The 18,388-nt window shown below is 45.0% G+C and overlaps 8 protein-coding genes across 8 annotated transcripts; 2 read left to right on the top strand and 6 right to left on the bottom strand.

The window, feature by feature from the left end:
- Positions 1 to 25: 25 nt before the first annotated feature.
- Positions 26 to 1,870, top strand: KL911_003001 (uncharacterized protein; the record flags this gene model as incomplete). The annotated part of the gene is made up of 1 exon (XM_043198134.1): positions 26 to 1,870. One exon carries the CDS (start codon positions 26 to 28, stop codon positions 1,868 to 1,870), a length of 1,845 nt encoding a protein of 614 aa, XP_043053952.1.
- Position 1,871: 1 nt separating this feature from the next.
- On the bottom strand, positions 1,872 to 4,451 carry KL911_003000 (uncharacterized protein; the record flags this gene model as incomplete). Its single annotated transcript, XM_043198133.1, has 1 exon — positions 1,872 to 4,451. The coding sequence occupies one exon, from the start codon at positions 4,449 to 4,451 to the stop codon at positions 1,872 to 1,874; it is 2,580 nt and encodes an 859-aa protein (XP_043053951.1).
- A 106-nt stretch (positions 4,452 to 4,557) lies between these two features.
- On the bottom strand, positions 4,558 to 6,147 carry KL911_002999 (uncharacterized protein; the record flags this gene model as incomplete). Its single annotated transcript, XM_043198129.1, has 1 exon — positions 4,558 to 6,147. The coding sequence occupies one exon, from the start codon at positions 6,145 to 6,147 to the stop codon at positions 4,558 to 4,560; it is 1,590 nt and encodes a 529-aa protein (XP_043053950.1).
- A 41-nt stretch (positions 6,148 to 6,188) lies between these two features.
- On the bottom strand, positions 6,189 to 9,323 carry KL911_002998 (uncharacterized protein; the record flags this gene model as incomplete). Its single annotated transcript, XM_043198128.1, has 1 exon — positions 6,189 to 9,323. The coding sequence occupies one exon, from the start codon at positions 9,321 to 9,323 to the stop codon at positions 6,189 to 6,191; it is 3,135 nt and encodes a 1,044-aa protein (XP_043053949.1).
- Positions 9,324 to 9,524: 201 nt separating this feature from the next.
- Positions 9,525 to 10,877, bottom strand: KL911_002997 (uncharacterized protein; the record flags this gene model as incomplete). Its single annotated transcript, XM_043198127.1, has 1 exon — positions 9,525 to 10,877. One exon carries the CDS (start codon positions 10,875 to 10,877, stop codon positions 9,525 to 9,527), a length of 1,353 nt encoding a protein of 450 aa, XP_043053948.1.
- A 723-nt stretch (positions 10,878 to 11,600) lies between these two features.
- On the bottom strand, positions 11,601 to 12,197 carry KL911_002996 (uncharacterized protein; the record flags this gene model as incomplete). The annotated part of the gene is made up of 1 exon (XM_043198126.1): positions 11,601 to 12,197. The coding sequence occupies one exon, from the start codon at positions 12,195 to 12,197 to the stop codon at positions 11,601 to 11,603; it is 597 nt and encodes a 198-aa protein (XP_043053947.1).
- A 2,527-nt stretch (positions 12,198 to 14,724) lies between these two features.
- On the top strand, positions 14,725 to 16,596 carry KL911_002995 (uncharacterized protein; the record flags this gene model as incomplete). The annotated part of the gene is made up of 1 exon (XM_043198125.1): positions 14,725 to 16,596. One exon carries the CDS (start codon positions 14,725 to 14,727, stop codon positions 16,594 to 16,596), a length of 1,872 nt encoding a protein of 623 aa, XP_043053946.1.
- Positions 16,597 to 16,631: 35 nt separating this feature from the next.
- On the bottom strand, positions 16,632 to 18,155 carry KL911_002994 (uncharacterized protein; the record flags this gene model as incomplete). Its single annotated transcript, XM_043198124.1, has 1 exon — positions 16,632 to 18,155. One exon carries the CDS (start codon positions 18,153 to 18,155, stop codon positions 16,632 to 16,634), a length of 1,524 nt encoding a protein of 507 aa, XP_043053945.1.
- Positions 18,156 to 18,388: the final 233 nt, after the last annotated feature.

The raw sequence follows: 18,388 nt of genomic DNA, 5'->3' as shown, positions 1-18,388 counted from the left end.
TATTTTTTGCCTTATTTTTTTTATCATGTCGGGTTCCGTCCCCGGAAGGCCGCCAAAGCTGCTTTCCAATGCCTGCTTGTTTTGCAAAAAACGAAAGAGAAAATGCGACGGAGCACAACCATGTGCGACGTGCATCAAGTATAACAATGCTGATGGCTGCGAATACAGTGCCGAGAACGATCGACGAAAGAAGAAATACGACTCGACTCACATCGACTATCTGGAGGTCAAGGCCGACCTCTTGGAGCTTCATGCTGCTAATCTCATTAAGAGAACTGAGTCACTGAAAGATTTTGATCTCAGCTCGATTCTCCCGCAACCGCCGCAGCTGACTCAAAATAATGACTTTTCTCAGTTGGGAGATATGGGAAATCACTACACCAACATGAACGCTCTGGAGGAAATTGTCTCAACCGCATGGAAGGTGAGAAAGCAAGGAGACAAAACAGAGTTCTACGGGCCGCTTTCGGGACGGCAGGGCGTCGCTGAGGATGGGGACGAGAAGTTTTTGAATCCGGAAACTGAGCTGCTGGACATAAATTTTTGTTCACCAGAGTTTCGAGAGCACCTCTTTAACGTGTTTGAAGAGAACTTTGGCCAGTTCTTCTACGTTTCTCAGCTGACACTGGACATGGTACGATCCTTACCGTATCCATGTGTGCAACCAGACCACCAGTTGTTGACCTGCTCGATTCTTGCTTATGCCTCGGCTTATGTCAGACCCTCCATCACACATGCGTTTCTTGAAAGTGCTGAAAACGCAGCAATCACTGCGTGCAAAGAAGCTCTGAATGAGAACACCTTACAGGGACTGCTTATATTGTCATGTTTTGAGCTTGGGATGGCCCACGATTCAAGTTCTTGGCTGTTTGATGCCATGTGTGCTTCTCAGGCTCAATACATTGGTCTTCATACTACTGAGAGGTCCATGAAATCGAGTGTCCCAACAAGTGTAGTGTCCACATCGCCACTGAAGAGCGCGCTTTTCTGGTCAATCATCTTGCAGGACAGATTTATCACTACTGTGTTGGGTCGCGGCTGTAGAATTCAATATTTCAGAATCCTGACTCCATTCTATAGCCCGAAAAACTCGCCGGAGAACTTCGACAGATATATAAGCGAGCTGACATTCTCCTTCCACTCCAGGCTGTGGTACCTTCATGATCGATCCACTCAACAGATATACTCTTTCCGAGCCGACTATCTGCACAATTCCCATCGACAAATGCTCCTGGAGCAAGGTTTTTCCAATCTTCGTGCGCTTTACGAATCATTTCCCGATGCAATTATGCTCAAGCCCGTGACAACAGATAAACGGATTCTTCTTTTGCATCTATCGTATTATGTGGTGCTGCTGCTATTGCACAGGTCCTATCTTATTCAAAACCCCAAGACCATCATTGAGCTGATGGTCAAGCTATGCACCTCGGCATCTAAGGTTACCGAAAGATATTCTGAACTTCACGGTTTCAATAATGCTCCCTACTTTGTCGGATACCTCCTATTCCAATGTGCCATGTTCGACTTGTTTATTCTGGCGAACAAAGATGAGTCGTTCCAAGCAGCGGCAAACTCACAATTTGTGAAATTTGTGACCGCTTTGAGCGAATATGCAGATGTGTGGACCCGGGGAATAAAGGATATTAAAGTTCTGGACAATCTTGCTAAACAGTGGAATGTAAGTGTTCCTATTCTTGATGAGTTGAGGCAGGGAAGTCAACCGCCACCTGAGACCGTGATCGCTCAGAACGATGTCTACCAAAACTATCTTACAGCGGAAATGGATCGAGACTTTGCAACGGACGCGCCTGTCCTCGACATCTACAACATACCCACGTTTCTTGATAGTTTTGATTTCGAATTTGCATAGGTCAGAAGTACACTACATACTGTTTATCAAGCTTGCGCGCTTTGCACCAGTTTTCGACCACACAATTCATTCCCGGTGGTCCACATACCAGTAGCATATACTCTCCGGCATTTTTTCCCCGGACGTAGCTGTCCAGGATATTGAATGTTAATCTGCCTTTTATTCCCCGCCAGCCCTTCGGCACATGCCGCAGATCCGACAGCGCATAGTCAACTTTCAGTTGTTCTGGGTGTTTGTCCTGAAGATTGTCAAGCTCTTCTCGCAGTAGGATGTCGTCCACTTTTTTGTTACCGAAAAATAAATGCACGCTTGTTGTATCGTCGGGATCGCTGAAAATAGCTTGCAAAACCTGGTAAGTTGGGGTGATTCCCGATCCTCCCGAGATCATTACGAAATGCTTCATTTGATAGAGCTTATTGTTGAAACTGCAGTGTCCGCACTTGATATATTCGAACTCACCGACAGGTCCTTTAACCTCGACCTGGTTCCCCACCTGCAGGTTTTCGATAAGATTTGTCATAATTCCCCCCTTGGGATATTCCCTACATGGGAAATAAATCTTTATCAGTATCTCCAGTCGACCTCGCAAGCTGTTGCTTGATTTAGGGGTGTATGCTCTCATCAGGTACTTACCAGATGAATCTTTTAGCCTCAAAAACAAATGCTTACCTGTTGGCAGGCCAATAAGCTGTTCTGGATGCTCAAGGTCGAACTTGAATATACGCGAGTCGGAAGAGATTATCACTTTTTCCGCAAGCGTTATCCTGTGCCACTTTCGCGGATCAAGCAAAACCTCGCGCTTGACGTTTTCCTTGATAGACTCTACTTTGGTAACAGAGTTGACCCCTTCAAGTCTCCCTAAGTGCATAGGAGGAAGCAATTTCTTAGCATAAGATGAGTGGATGGCAATGAAGTCCTCAGTGGCATCTTCACCGCTTACCATCAAGATCGACTGTGCTCCACCCGGGTGGTCCGCTAGATACGAGCTGCCATCAAAAACGTGTCCCTTGACAGCAAACCATGGCTCTGTATCACTGTTCTTGTGCGCCTCAAACTCTGAGTAAGCTATAATGACATCTAATTTCTCTGGATTGCACATCATTTCTATGTCTTCATCAGCTCCTGGCTTTCTTTCACTCTGCTCAACCTTATCGTTCAGTTCTCCCCAATTATCGTCCAATATATCCCCACCTTCTGCTTTAACCCTATCCATCCAGCCGCCAGGCTTGTTGGCCACGACTGGATGTTCAAACCGAAGATTGTCACCGTCGCGAATAATGGCAACTCTATACCACCAGTTGTTGAGCATAGACGTTACGTTCCAGTACATTGTGCGGGGCTGGACTACCATACGTTCATCCATTCCGCGGACGAGAATATCCCTCGACGCTGCTAGTTCAGAGAGAGGAACCTTGAGTTTCCAGAAACACCAGCACAGACAGCTCATTCTATCGCAGACGTTCACAAGTCCGCCAAACAGTCTGAAATAACCTGCTTCCCTATACCTGTCTTCCGGATAGTCAATCTCTGTCAGCTTCCAAGTCTTTCCCTTGTCGAGACTGATCTCAATTCGGCCTATTCTGATTCCACCTCCATTGTAGCCAAAACCTGCTATTTCGTACTCGTCTTCCGAGATCTTGATAGCCTGCTGATTTTCTGGCTTGCAAATGATTGTTTGCAAGTTTAGGTCGTAAATGGCATAGCGCTCGTCTTTCCACCATTTGTCATCACTTTTGGCCATTTCTGGCGTCACCATTGTGGGCAAAACCCGATTATCGAAATAGTGATACCAATTTTCGGATGGCCGGTCACTAACCACTAGCTTCCTTAACCATTTGACTGACCGTCCACCAATGACACCAGGAATCACCACTCGGAGAGGTTTTCCATGGTCAGGATGCAACCACTCGCCGTTCTGTTTGTATGCCAACATGATGCATCGTTCAGGGTCCATAGCCCAGTTTAAGCGGACGCAGGTGCCATATGCACCGTTTGCTGGATTATCAGCACCTTCCATCCATATGTATCTTGCACGTCTTGAAGGTCGGGCTTTGCCAATTACATCTCCAAGCATGCAACCGGTCCAAAGAGAAGTAGATGTTCCAGCTGCTCCCCAATTGAAACCGGTCCCCTTTTTCACCATGTTCTGCTCCTTTCTTCTGTTTCCAGCACATACCATAGTCACAGGAGTCGTATAGATATCGAACTGGTCCATAATCTCTGATAATTTGATCTTGTAAGGCATTTCAACCATGCCTTCAATTGAAACTTCCCAATCTGAAATACTCTCATCAGGAACATGAGGAACAGGGCCATGATTTCTCACAAAATGCAGGCTCACTGGAGTGAGAAACCCCGAGTCGTAGAGCTTTGACAATGGTGGCTCGCAATTGAATGGGTGTGAGCCAGTGAGTCGAAGAAGGTCGGGATCTCTAGCGACAAAATTATCTTTGGTCTTCAGATCTGCAGGAAGCACCTTGGTTAAAGGAGAGTCTTGTCTGACTGGAAAGGGCAGCTCCGTGATCTCCTTGATTTTTTTGATCTCGAGGCCATAAGCTACTTCAGTGACAACAGAATCCATCGAACTGGGCAGCTTTCTTGAAGAATTACAATATGTTTTTCAGTAGCTACTATATTAATTCCCGTGCAGATAAGACGGAGAATAAAATTAAGGTAGCGGGAATAAATTAAAATTCTGTCCATTTGGACGAGAGCATTTCTAGAATTGGAACATTGATTCCGCGGCTTCGCGAAAACTCACGTAGCATTTCCAACTGCTGTGCACCCCTTTTCCATCGTTGTCCTGAAATGTCCAACGCGGTGACACAGGTTTCTAGGTGGAGTAAGTGTTCTGGACGTAGCTTCTCGGAATACAGAACCAGATGTATCATTGCTGCCAAATAGCAAATGAAGGCAAAGTGATAGGAGGCTCTTTGGATGTCTCCTGTTTCTAGTAGAATCCGAATCAGTCGCGTAATTTCTGTGGCTGAGGCAACGCATTTGTTGCTGCTCAAGGGATCGTCAACAAATAGTCTGTGTAGCAAGACCACACATGCTTCGTAATTAAGCTGGAACATTAGTATGTGGTAGCTTTTGGAGTGTTCTTCAGCTCTGAATGGCGGTGGAAGTGAGTTTTTCAGCGTCTGGAACGCAAGCTCTGCGGTCTTGAGCAGCTTTCCTCGTTCCTGGGTATCACCTAAATCACCTTGTATGGAGCATATTTGGTCTGTGAACCTATCCATGATATACCACACACGAGTCGTGTAGCAAAAACAGAGCTCTTCCAGATATCTGGGATTGCGCGGCGAGAGTTGCACTTCATAGACGGGGGAGATAATTCGCTTGAAGTGAATGCAAGACGGCACACCGATTCTTGATGTGATAATTCTATCCTGTGTACAGATAGACCACAGAAGTGCAGATTGGAATGGAGTGGTTCGTGGTGCAAACTTGGCTGCGGAAGAATGCTCGTCATACGATATATGGAGCCCCATATGCTGGGTCAGCGAACATGCCATCGAAATGTACAAGTAAGACATCGAGTCATTGCCCAGGCCCATTTCGTAGCATGACAGAAGCAGAAGGCCCTGTAGCAAGTATTCGTCCAAGTTGAATTTCGACGCATATACTGCGATTTGCGCAGCCTGGTTTATCAATAATTTGCTGATTTTGGATGCATGCGGATTCTTAGAATATAAGCAAGCAACCCCATACACGGTGAGCATAAGAAGCTGATGGGATGGATACGTGTCTGTGGAAAAATCCCATGTCTCGATGGTGGGTAACGTCAGGCTGATAGCATAGGTGATCTCGGAACAGTGTTTCTGGAATAGCGAAAGCAGTTCTGCCTTGAATATTGGATCAATATAGTACACGTTGAGTCCTGCAACCCCGACCAAAGGCCCGAAATCCTCGTACTGAAAATCAGGCTCCGGCGAGTTGTCGAGGCTCAAGTCATCCATGTCATTGAGAAGGGTGGTCAGTTTTGCTTCCTCATCTACCCGCCTCAAAAACCTGTTTTCAGATTCTTCGCTGTTTTCGCCCAGTTGTAGCTGCGGATCATGTTTGTAAAGAAATTTTTGAAGGACTTGTATCTTCTTTTCAAGGTATTGGGTATAATCTGTATGGTATTTTCGTCTTCGCTTGTCGCTATCTGTCTGATAGATACATTCCCGCTTTCTCTTGATACAGTTCAAGCATGAAGGGGTCTTTCCGTCGCAGTCCTTCCGTCGTAATACTTTACATGAAGTGCAGATCCTCAGGGTCTGCGTGTTCATTAATTATTTAACTTTTTTTTATTACCTCTATCCATAGGAAATTACCAGTCTAACGATACCGGTTTGTCAGATAAATTTTTGGCCGTTGTAATCTTGCGTACCTGTTTAGCTTCTGTTTCCTGACTTTTCACCTTCCACTTGGAAGTTCCCAAGATTTCGTCGAGCTCAGCTGTGGGAGGTAGTTTGGCATAAACTTTGCCATTCTCCTCCTTGACCTCAAATGTCGCGATAGATAGTGCTTCATCGTTTTTACAGGCACCGGATTTGAGATAAAAGTTCCGTTTATGCATCGGACACGATATGTAGCAATTTTTGTCACCATCCTCCGAAAGAAGTCCCTGGTTTAGCACAAATGCACGTTTGTGCCCGCACATGTTCTGAGAGCAATAGAGCTGGTTTCCGTTGGTTCTGAATAGAGCGATTTGGGTCTCTCCAACCAAGACAGTTGCCGAGGACCCTGCCTCTGCTAGAGGTAGATCTGAGCTCTGACAGACCTCTTGCCAAGTCACAGAAGACCACTTGATCTCGTTGAATTTTTGGTCTGCCACTTTCTCGGGCCACATAGCTGGCCTTGGTTGGCCTCTTTCATTGACTATCTCCACAGTTTCCTGGTTCTCGGGCGTGTTCACAAATTGTTTGAAAATTGGGTTATCTTTCTCTTCCGACACGGCCTTAGCCCACTCATCGTAATAACCGCTCACAAGTTGGCACATTTGGGCTTCCAAATCCTTGCAAATTCCCAATTTATCGTGTATGATGACGTCCTTCAAGTATTGGATTCCACCATCAAGGCTTTCTAGCCATCGAGCTGTCCGCTGCAATCTATCTGCCGTGGTGATATAGAACATTAGGAACCTGTCCAGAATACGGATCACCTCATCAGGACGCACATTGGTGGCAAGAAGCTGCGCGTGTGCCGGTTTCATTCCGCCGTTGCCACCGACATATATGTTGAATCCGTCCTTTACAGCACAAAGACCAAAGTCCTTTGAGTGAAACTCCGCACAGTCTCTAACACACCCAGACACACCCCCTTTCATTTTATGAGGTGAGCGTATCCCTTTGTACCGTTCTTCCAGCCTGACAGCCAGACCCACAGAGTCTCCTATTCCGTATCTGCACCATGTTGATCCAACGCAAGACTTGACATTTCTCAAACTTTTGCCGTAAGCCTGTCCACTCTCAAAGCCGGCTTCGTTAAGATCTCTCCATATTTTCGGCAGATCGCTCTTTTTAACGCCAAACAAGTCTAGTCTTTGTGCTCCTGTGATCTTTGTATAGACTCCGTACTTTTTGGCAATTTGCCCAATGGAAACAAGCTTTTCCGGAGTGACTTCGCCGGCCGACATCCGAGGAACGACCGAAAAAGTGCCGTTTCGCTGTATATTTCCAAGATACCGGTCATTTGTGTCTTGCAGACCATGAACTTCCTTTTTTAAGAGGTGTCGGTTGTATAGCGTTGAGAGAATGGAGCCAATGGTTGGCTTGCAGATCTCGCATCCTGAGGAGTCCGGGTTATTTCCCAGTTCCTCCATGACCCTTTTAAAAGACCGGAAATTCTTGACCATAATCAACGAGAACAAGTCTGCTCTCGAATAGTCGAAGTGGACACATAGGTGATTGGATATTTTACCACCTAGCTTTCTCATTTCTGTCTCAAATATGACCTTCACCGTAGGTTCGCAACCTCCACAAGCTGTTCCTGCCTTAGTGCACTTTTTCAAATCTCCAAGACTGCTGCAACCATTTTTCACGGCTTCTACAAGTTTTCCCTTGGTGACATTGTGACAGGAGCATATTTGGGTCTCATCTGAAAGCAACTCCATGTCATCGTCTCCAGCATTACCAATGAGGAGCTCTGAAGGAGACTTAGGTAATGGTTTCCTTATCATCGCGGAAAACTTGGTGTAGTTGCTTGTATCACCAACCAGAATTCCGCCGAGCATATACTTGCCATCCTTTGTGAAAAGTAATTTTGTGTACGTTCCGTCTATCGGATCCTCAAAGACAAGGGCACGAACTTCTTTTTCGTAGCCGCGAGGGAGCCATTTGGGCCCGTTTCTGTCTGCGAAAAAATCTCCAAAGGATGCAACATCAACACCCATCAGTTTCAGCCTGGTGCCCATATTAGGCTCAGAAAACTCTTTCGGTTGGTGGAGTTTTCCCTGGGTTAGGTTGAAGGCCAGGATATCTGCCATTTCGTATCCGGGAGCAATCAATCCAAAGGTCATGTTATTCCAAGAAGCACACTCTCCAATAGCATAAATACTCTCATCCGAAGTCTGTAACATATTATCTACCTCAAATCCCCCCCTTGAACTTGTTTTTAAACCGCAACTTTTAAGGTCGTCTCTTGCCTTAATGCCAATAGTGTAGCAGAGAAGAGAGCATTCATCAATATCCCCGTTATGGTATTTCACTCCTGTCAGATTTTGGTCTTCGTCAAATATCAGCTCCGACACAGTTGTTCCAGTTCGACAAGTGATTCCTAGTTCTTTCACTTTTCCCGTAAGTAGAGATCCACCTTTCTGATCCATCTGCTGAGAAAGAAGCCAATGGGACCTATGGACAATGGTGATATCCTCAAACGACTCCATATCGTAGAGGGCTTTGGCTGCTTCTAGACCAAGAAGTCCCCCACCAACGACAATGGCTCTTTTTTTCTTTGCACCCTGGCAATAATCTATCATTGAGTAAAGGTCATCAATAGTTCTGTAGACAAAGCACCCCATTTCACGGTAGCTTTTCTTGGTGGGGGGTGGTAGCAAATCGGTGGGAATGATCGCTGTAGAGCCCGTACAAAGAACGAGCACGTCGTAAGACGCTCTGTTTCCTTTGTTCGTGGTAATAGTCCTAGTTTGTCGTTGTATCTCAACCACTTTCTCATCAATGGCATAGTTCCATTTCTCTCCGCGTTGCTGATAAAACTCCTCTGGCGAGAGAAGGAGGTTTTTGAACTCACGGTGCTGGAAATATTCCGTGAGGCCAACTCGATTATAAGCAAGATATGGCTCCTCTCCATAAACAAATATACTGTACTCGTCCAGTTTTGAGTCGTTTAGAAGTAGTTTCTCGAGAAATGATAAGCCAACCATACCCAGACCCACAATGACAAGCTTCTTCTTAGCGGCTGGGGGATTGATGTCCTCCGGCAAAGGTGGAACAGAGCAAGTCATCAAAGTCTGCAGAGTTTAGATGACTTTTGCAACTGCTTTTATTTGTCGTGGTCCTCATCATCTTTGATTACTATATAATTTCCGTCCATACAATTAATCTCCGCTTAGCGATTTATTTATCGCACGATGCACTAGAAAAGTTCTTATCTATAAAAAATCACATTTGCATTGCATAGATAAAAGAATAACCGAGATTTTCAATCAAATTTCCGCTTTCCTGGGCCTCTCCTCTCTAATCGGAATAAGCACGCAAACTAGGTTCACCACAGTGCAAACGATTCCTATAATCCAGAAAGCTTTGAAGTAGTTGTTTACCCCGTTAGCTATAGTGTACCTGAAGACCAAACTAAACAGAATGCCTCCAAGATTACCCATTGCTCCAGTGACTCCGCTCACAATACCACTATGGTGTCTATTCACGACCGGAACACAGGCATAATTTGCACCGTTGCCCATCTCAAACCAGAGGGACAAGAACGAAACGGAGACTATAAGTCCCGCAATGGATAGTTTTGGAACCAGTCCAATCCAGATCAGAAAAATTCCCTGCATCAAGCCAGTGAATATCATCCAGAACTTTTTTGCCTTTGTAGTCTTAAATCTCTGATACAAGAAGTCAGAGATTATGCCTCCTGCAGGTCTTGTCACCACATTTAGGAGCCCAAGCATCGAGCCCCATGCTCCAGCTTTAGAGGTGCTCCACTTTGGCATCTTTTGTTCAAACAGGTTTGAAATTATAGACTCCACTGCAAGCTCGGTTCCGAATGAGCACATGTAGCAAAGTCCAACCAGCATCGTGCGTGGGGAAAAGCAGATCTTGACGACGTCTTTGATAGTTGGGTCTTCAATGATTTCGTCCTCATTTATGATGTCTGCCACTTCAAAAATTTTCTGGTCCTGGTTAGGCTCGACCACAACCTTGTCGATTGCATTAACAGGCTCAACACAAACAGAAGTGACCTCTCCCTCCTTGGAAAATTTTCTTTTGACAGAGACAGTCTGCACGAGAGAGTTATCCATGTTGATTCCAAGGATGTCTCCACGAAGAGACCACTTGCCTCTCGGACAATCACTGCCAAAGACAAGAATCAAAACCGCCGTCACCATAAGAATCAAGAAGGGCCCGATCACAAAAGAGTAGCTCCACGAGTGGTGTAAAGAGTAACCTCTCTTCTTCAATGCATTTGAAATGGCAGGCATGACAAAAAATGCTACACCCCCTCCAGAATTTCCCCAGCCAGCGGACACAGCGTTTGCTGTTCCTATAATATTGTTATCGAAGAATACTGCGCAGAATTGGGAGCAGCAAATAAACGAGGAGCCAAGGAAGCTAATAAAGAAACGGATGGCATGCAGACCCGCGACATTTGTGACTAAAGGAACAAACGCTGTTGGAACTGCTCCTGCAATCAGAACGCCCACCAAAGTAAGCCGTGGGCCGTATTTGTCGTTGAGAGGTCCCAAGACAAATCTTCCTAACAAGGTTCCGGTCAGTCCACAAATGTTATTATTGGATATATCCACTGCGCTGAGTTTTAGGTCTTTCTTCAGCATGCCATGAAGTAGAGGCGGAAATGCAAACCAGGAAAGAAAACACACAAAGAATCCAAACCATGCGAAAAAGAAGTTTCTTCCATAGACGTTCCATAGGTTGAAAACTGGTACTGAGGTAGCTTTCAGGTTTCTTGGATTCACCTTAGGCGATTCCCATAGTGTAGATAGACGCATCGCTTAGAGAGTTGTTTGTCCGGGAGCATTTCTATATTGTGGTAACAGCGTTATATATGTACACTGTTTTACCAAAAAAATCTTATCAACTTTTTCGCTGTTATCATAATAGCAGGGTAGCAAAAAGTATGCAAAGAAATCTCCGTCAGTGATACTTAAGATAATACACCAATTTCCGTAATTGGAATCTTGGATTTTGAGCAAAATATTCTCCGATGAGCCAGCTGTTGGGTATAACCTCCATTGACCGGACACTATAACCTCTAAATGTCCGCGTCACTGTGCAGCTCCTAAAGTGAGCTGTGCCATGAAAAAAATCATGCTACTCATTTCTAATCATTCGTAATGTCTAAAATTTGCATGGGTCCGAGGAGATCCTTCCATAGCAGACCACCAGATATAAAGAACGTCTTTTTGGCTCATATTGTGCAAAACATCTTATATAAATTCCTCAACGGACTAGAAGAGTAGTTTTCCATTCGAAATCGGCTCGTCGGTAATTTCATCGGACTCAGGAGCATCTTCAACCAGAATCCTCTATCATACCTACTAGTTTTCGTAAGCCTTAGCAACAGCAGGACGTGCAAGAACCTTTTGCTGCCACTTGGCAATGTTGGGGAATTGCTCCCAGCTCTCAATGTGAAGCTTCTCCTTGCGTCTGTCATCGATGAATGCAATCCATGCAATATCTGCAATTGAGTATCCCGAGTCAAGAATGTATCCACTCTTTGAGGATGCTAGCTTGTCATCCAGAAGTTCCAGGTAGTGCTTAGCGTTATTGATCGCCTTTGTCTTCTGCGATTCGTCATCGGCTTGGAACAGCGAGGAAACTGCCGATGACAAACCATTCTGCAAGGAAACCCATGCGAGAGCGTCATATTTTGACTCAAGGTACTTGCCTGAGCCATAGACCTCCGCCAGATACTGCAAAACTGCGGCAGATTCAATCACAATGGTCTCACCGTCTTTGAGGACAGGAACCTTACGGTCCGGATGAAGAAGTGCGTACTCAGGGGAAGTACGAACAGCGTTTCGTGAAACAGCTTCGCCCTTCCAATTGAGCTCCAGCTCATTGAGTAAAATTGCAATCTTGCGCGCGTTGGCACCGAATCCTTCAGCGTAAGGAAGATGATAAAGAGTAAGCATATTTTCTTGAATTATTACGAGCCACACAAAATATGGAAACTCAAAAATTGAGACCCGCGATTTTGTTCTGCGGCGTCAGTCCACATGCTTGAAAGAGCCACACTCGAATAATATCTGAGCCGCTGGCTTCCCGATCAGACCTCCACTGGAACTACCGGACCTCTCAGAAAGTAGTCCTGATAGTCCTATCGAGGAAAGCGCGAGCCCTTGCTCGTTTCGGCTGGAATCTCGGCCGGAACTCAAATCCACCGGGCAGGACCCAGTAGACTTACGCAACTGGAAATAAATGTTGTGAATTCGGGCAGCAAAGAAAATCCCTTGATTTTGTTGGAAATCGTTCAGACTACTGAAGGGGGTTCAGATTCGCAACACTCTAGAAGAGCCGGAGCGCACAGACTTTAGATTGCTGTTATTTTTGCGTTGCAGCCAACCGAGTACCAAGGCCAGGTTGGAAGCTCCCAAGTTGGAGCGGCTACAAAGGTTGAGGTACCATTGGAAAATAACTTCTTGCTGATGTTCTTCAAGGAGGTGAACTTGTCATATCCGGTTGCGGGGAATGCAACGGAATATCACGAAGATACCTGGCAACGATGTGTGTCGTAGCATATCCCAACTCTTGTGACAAGCTGCGAGCCAGAAAGAAAAAAAGATATTCGACTTTGAAGCTGTCAGATTTTTGCTGTGCGAGCCCTTCCTGATGTAGGCAAAAGCAGTGTAGGCGCCCTATGTGATGCTTCTCAATCTAGATAAAGCGGCTCATGGGCTGTGCAAAAAGGGGGATATCTTATCACACCGAAATAGCATCTGACAAAGACTGTGCGAAAATGTTTGCTTGCACTATGAGGGCAAACTCCGGGCCATTAGCGGCCGTCAGACATCCACAACGACGTTGTCGGTGAGGCGAGTTACGAAGATAGAGCTCTAGGTGTAAGGGCATTCTCTAGCAGGAAGAGAATCCAGCCTGGGACAGATAAACAAGAGAAAATCCTGAGAAAATAATCGATCATCACTATCACCACAGTGACAAGTCTCGGAACAGGGACCAGATTTCATAAGCTAAAATGAGAATTATCAATCCCCAGAACTACGTTGCGATGAACCCATAGTAGATGCAATCGTTGACAGCTTCGGACAAGAAATCTTAGGGGATCGGTCGTTAATTGCCCCTATTCACGAGGAGCTCTCAACAACTATATCTAAGAATTCAACCGAACTGACGTCAATTTCTGCAAGAGTACTAGGCTGAACGTGCAAGTCATGGTTTGTAGACAACTCTTGATGGAGCAATTCATAAGAGTTGTAGCACCACTGTAGGCCTACAATGAAATAGATGCCCTATTGGACATAGAGTCACCGCGGATCCTTTTAGAGATTTTTCAGCACTTGGATCTGAGTTCAACTGAGCTCTAGAAGAATAAAAACTTTGAAGACGTGTTTCAAGAGATGTATTAAGAGAATTCGAGTGCGGGAGACTGAAACAAAATGTTATGACCGTGAACCAACAGCTAATAAGAATTTCTACCAGGGGATAACCAGCGCCAAATTAATCCGTAGTGTGTAGAGTGTACAGGGTATCTTTGCTTTTTCTGCCGCCGAGCTAGTCGAAGAGACGATCTAATCTCTTGCAGATTTTGAAATCTGCATTCGCACACATCGTACTAAATTCTCTCTTTGGTAAAGGCAGGGCTTGGATACAAGCTCTGCTTCGTTTCTCGGGACCGCCCTCGCACTGCTCAGTTCGTGCTCCCATGACAACCTCGTTCTCATCTATCACGGCAGACGTGTTCTCAGCATTTCATATGTGAAACCCATTAGCTTTTCCTGCTGACACGAGACTTCCTCCACAAAGTGGGCTAAGATAGAAGCCTAAGACAAATAAAGAGTTGTTTGTGGTTTGCATCGCATGCAATCCAATAAGACTCTATAAGTTGGAGAAACTTAAGAGTATAAGGGACAAATTCAGGTTGTGTGCCAGGTCCAGGCATTTTTGGGAAGAATAAAGGCATTGTTCCAACGAACTCTCGTATGAGCACGTTGCAAAGGGAGAGCTTGTGTTTCCAAAAGCAAAGCAGTCGCTTTTGGTCTGGCTCCGTTTGATATTCACTACAGCGGCTTGGTGCCGGCCAGGCTGCTATCTGCAATCTCTCAAACGAAGCAGTACAACTATGATACCTAAGATGTGTTCTAGCATTTAATGTCCATACAGTTCATAATGATGTCTGATCAGTATGGTTTGGAACAATTACTGCCACTCAGTGCGAAAAAGTTTGTGAGAGCTCTATACTAATGAAGCCAGAAGGACTCCTTGAACGCATTTTAGTGTACAGTATTCAAATCCCCTCCCTGTGATTTACTATCAACTGCTTTTTCCATGTACATTGTTTCCCTCTCTCGCTGCGGGTTTTGATCTTGATCTATATATGCAAGATGATAAGACTAAATTTGAAGAAAAGATAGCCGGAAAATTGCCGCCACAGCCAAAAAAGTTTATAAATCCACCAGAAAGGACACGCGTTCGTCCCAGAAAATGGCAAGCCAAGTGAGCGAGGTGCAGCTTCCGAAGGGTAGACTATATCGCAGCAGAAAGAATCGGCCGTGCGACTTTTGCAGAAAACGAAGAATGGCCTGCTTGAAAGAGGAGAACTTTGACAAATGCATAGGGTGTCATTTAAGAAACCTAGACTGCACTTACGCTATGGCACCCATCAAAAAGCGGCAATCACGTAAGTCTTCTGATGCTTCGCCTCCGGCTTATAAAGATATTGTGCTAGAAGTGCAAAGTGCAAATCCGTGTGTTTTCAAAGTCGAATCCCGTCCGCACTCAATCTCGCATGAACGAAATGCTCTTGAGCTACACAATGGGAAAAGAAGCCTTTTTGTCGGATTCAGTGGAGATCAAGACCCATGGCTACTGAAAAACATTGTTCAGCAAATCCCAGAGGACAACTCAGATACCAATTATGCTCTGAAAAACTCTGATGGAGGACCTCAAGCCCCAATATTTTTTGCCGTGTATCCGACTGAATATCTGGATCCACGCCCCGGATATTATTGCGTGGATTCAGTGCAGGAGGTAGCAAAACCGTTAGAGAAAAGCATCATCTCCACTTTCTTTTCTGTTGTGAACTGTGCTTATCCTCTAGTCAACGAATGCAAATTCTATGAAGAAATGAATATGAACACTGTCTCCGCAACACTTTTGGCAACAATGTACGTTATCTCACATCCGTATGTGGAGGGACAGGAAAAGAGCATTGCAATAGAGAACAAGGCTGCAGGAGACTGGTTCAAACTTGCGGACTTTACGTCCAAGGCTCTGCCGCTGGAACAAGGAGCTCCAACATTGCAAACAATCCAATCAATACTTTTAAAACTTAATCAGAAGCCGTTGGTGATCAGAAACGCAAATTCGCCATGCCACTGGTCCCAATCTGCCTCTTTAGTTGCCTCATCGCAAGAGCTTGGGCTTCATCTTGATCCCCTGGAATGGGACATACCTCTACCAGAAAAGCGAATCCGACGCAGACTTTGGTGGGCTGTTTATGTGCAAGACAAGTGGGAAAGCTTTGGGCTATCAAGACCATCCCATATCCAAGACCATGACTTCAGCGTTAGTGACATATCAGTAAGTGATTTTTTCGAAAACGAAGATGAAGCACTCGAAAACATCAATGTGATTGGCATCCACATATTTGTTGCCATGGTCAGACTCACCAAGGTTCTCTCGGAACTGTTGTTCTCGTTTTTCTCCGTGAAATCATTTTTACACAGACCACAGTCCCCTGAAGAGGCTCTGGCTACAGGAATCGGTTTCATGAATCGCATCAACGCCGTTGAAAGTGTTTATTTTCCCCAATCCTGTCCCGAAAGACTTTTGGGAGCGATGGTGTCATTGCATGTAGCTAAAGCTGCGTTAGCTCTGTCTTGCTGTCGGTCTGTGCTCTACATCGATGCCAATGCTTGTTACCATTCTTTATCAGAGCGAGCATTTGACTACGTAAAAGAGTTCAACTCTTATCTTTCAAGTTTGGATATGAAGAATCTCGATACTTTCTGGTGGTCCTACTCGCGAGTTAATTTTTCCATCGTTGGCTCCTGTCTTCTTGCATTCTACGTTATTGGAACAACTAACGGTGAGGGCGAAACTTGGGAAGAACAAGTGGAAATCTATCACTCTAATCTGAAAACTATAACGAAGCATACACACGTCACAGAGCTCGCTCTACTAAGGTTTGGTTTACTGTACATGAAAATAAAACAAACGTCAGCGCAGAAAATGCAACCAGTCCACAACTCTAGTGTCCCTGAAGTACAAAAGATACATCCGCTGCTTACAGACGATGATATCTTTGCAGAGTGGTTATCAACAAATGGGCTTGAGGTTTCAAGAGATAATTGAGTATATTCGGTTATAAAAGGAAATCATCCCAGTAGCTATTTCTTCTTGTCCGAGATATCCACGGTGACGTATTCTACCCCTGATTCAAGTTGTGGTTCCTGCCAGTCCAGCGTCCCAGGATCATCGTCAAAGAGCTCGCAGATTTTTTCTAGAGGCACTCCCTTTGTCTCGACCCAAGTGAAAGCGATAAATGGCAAAAATATCATGTCGTAGCTAGCAGTGATCATATAAAACTTCCAAGTCAAGTTGCTCATTCCTATTGGAAGCACAAATGTTGCAAAAAGACCTGAAAAGTAATCACATGCTTTCAGGATGGTATTTCCAACTGAACGGCTCGGGTTGGTGTAGAGCTCTGGGGCATATAAATATAATAAAGGAGTGTAACAGTACGAGTAAAATCCTGTGAAGAGGAACATTAACGCAATAGCACCATATCCTGTGGATGTTCTTCCATCTTCTTGAAACTTTTTGACCAAACCACCCAAAATATATAGACAAACAATCAAGCCAGTAGTTGCAATAAAAGCCTGCTTCTTTCGACCAATGATATCAAAAGTGTAGCATCCGGCCAGGGAACAGACAAGACACCAGGCAGATCTTATCATACTAACCTCCAATTGTGTGCGAACAATTGTAACGCCAACAGAACTCAGTAGAATGTTGAAGTAGTAAGTAGCAATGTTTGAACCTCCTAACTCGCACAAGATTCCGACATTCAGTAATATGAAAGCTCTTCTGAGATTAGCTTTTGTTGAGAACTGTCTTCTCCACAATCCGAGTCCCTTGGCAACTATGCTTTCTTTTATCACTGATTCGTGGACTTCTTTGATTAACGATTCTGCCCTTGCAGTGTCTCCGCCTTCAAGAATATAAAAGATCTCCCGGGCTTCGTCTTCTTTCCCGTGCATTACAAGCCATCTAGGAGATTCTGGTGCAAACAAAATGACTGTAAAGCATATGATGGTAGGGACTATCTGACAAATCAAAGGTACTCTCCAGCTCCAATCGTTGGCCATATCTCGTGTTCCATAAGTGATTGCTGAGGAAAGCAGCGAGCCAATGTAGTATCCTGAATGGAACAGTCCAAGAATCAGTCCTCTGTGTTTGGGCGGACAAACCTCTGCAACCAGCACAGATGCAGCGGACCCAAATATTCCCGAAGACATTCCAAGCACAATGCGTCCAATAACAAACATGGCGATATGGACGGAGCATGAAGACAGCACAATACCAGTAACCATGAGTGCAAGAGAATAAAAAATTGTTTTCCGTCTTCCCAGTCCATCACACATCTGCTGAACAAACGGCAAAGTCAGACACAGTCCTATCCACACTGCAGCTGAATTTAAGCCTATTGTATGATCTTTGAGATCAAAGTAGCTTTTGTACTGTGGCAGTGAGTTGATTGCTCCCATGATGGAGCTTTCCATGCCTGTAGTAGTGGGTTCAATAAGAGACACGGCAACAGTTATGGCAATTATCCCCCATCTTGTCTTTGGGACTAGGTGCGAGATATGCTTCCTTGTGCAATAGTCATAAGCAGGGGATGAAGAGTCCATGTGATCAAAGGCTTTCTTCTACGTGTTATATAGGGCGATCTGGGGGCTTTTTATGTTTCGTTTTGAAGATAGCCATGAAGACCTTTATGGAGGTCATATCTAAGTTCACTCTTCAAATTTGTTATCCAGATACATGATGATAAAACGTTTCAATCCCCGCGGATTTTCCTCCTTGCCCGCAGCCCAGCTTTTTTTTTTTTTGATCTCGAGGCAGCGCAGCGCGCTTCAACGTT

The sequence above is a fragment of the Ogataea haglerorum genome (assembly GCF_019207285.1).
Source record: "Ogataea haglerorum isolate 81-453-3 chromosome Unknown 81-453-3_NODE_8_length_489951_cov_95.815404, whole genome shotgun sequence".
NCBI classification, from domain to species: Eukaryota; Fungi; Ascomycota; class Pichiomycetes; order Pichiales; family Pichiaceae; genus Ogataea; species Ogataea haglerorum.
Note: the sequence above shows the minus strand (reverse complement) of the source record. Positions and strands in the feature narration are given on the sequence as shown.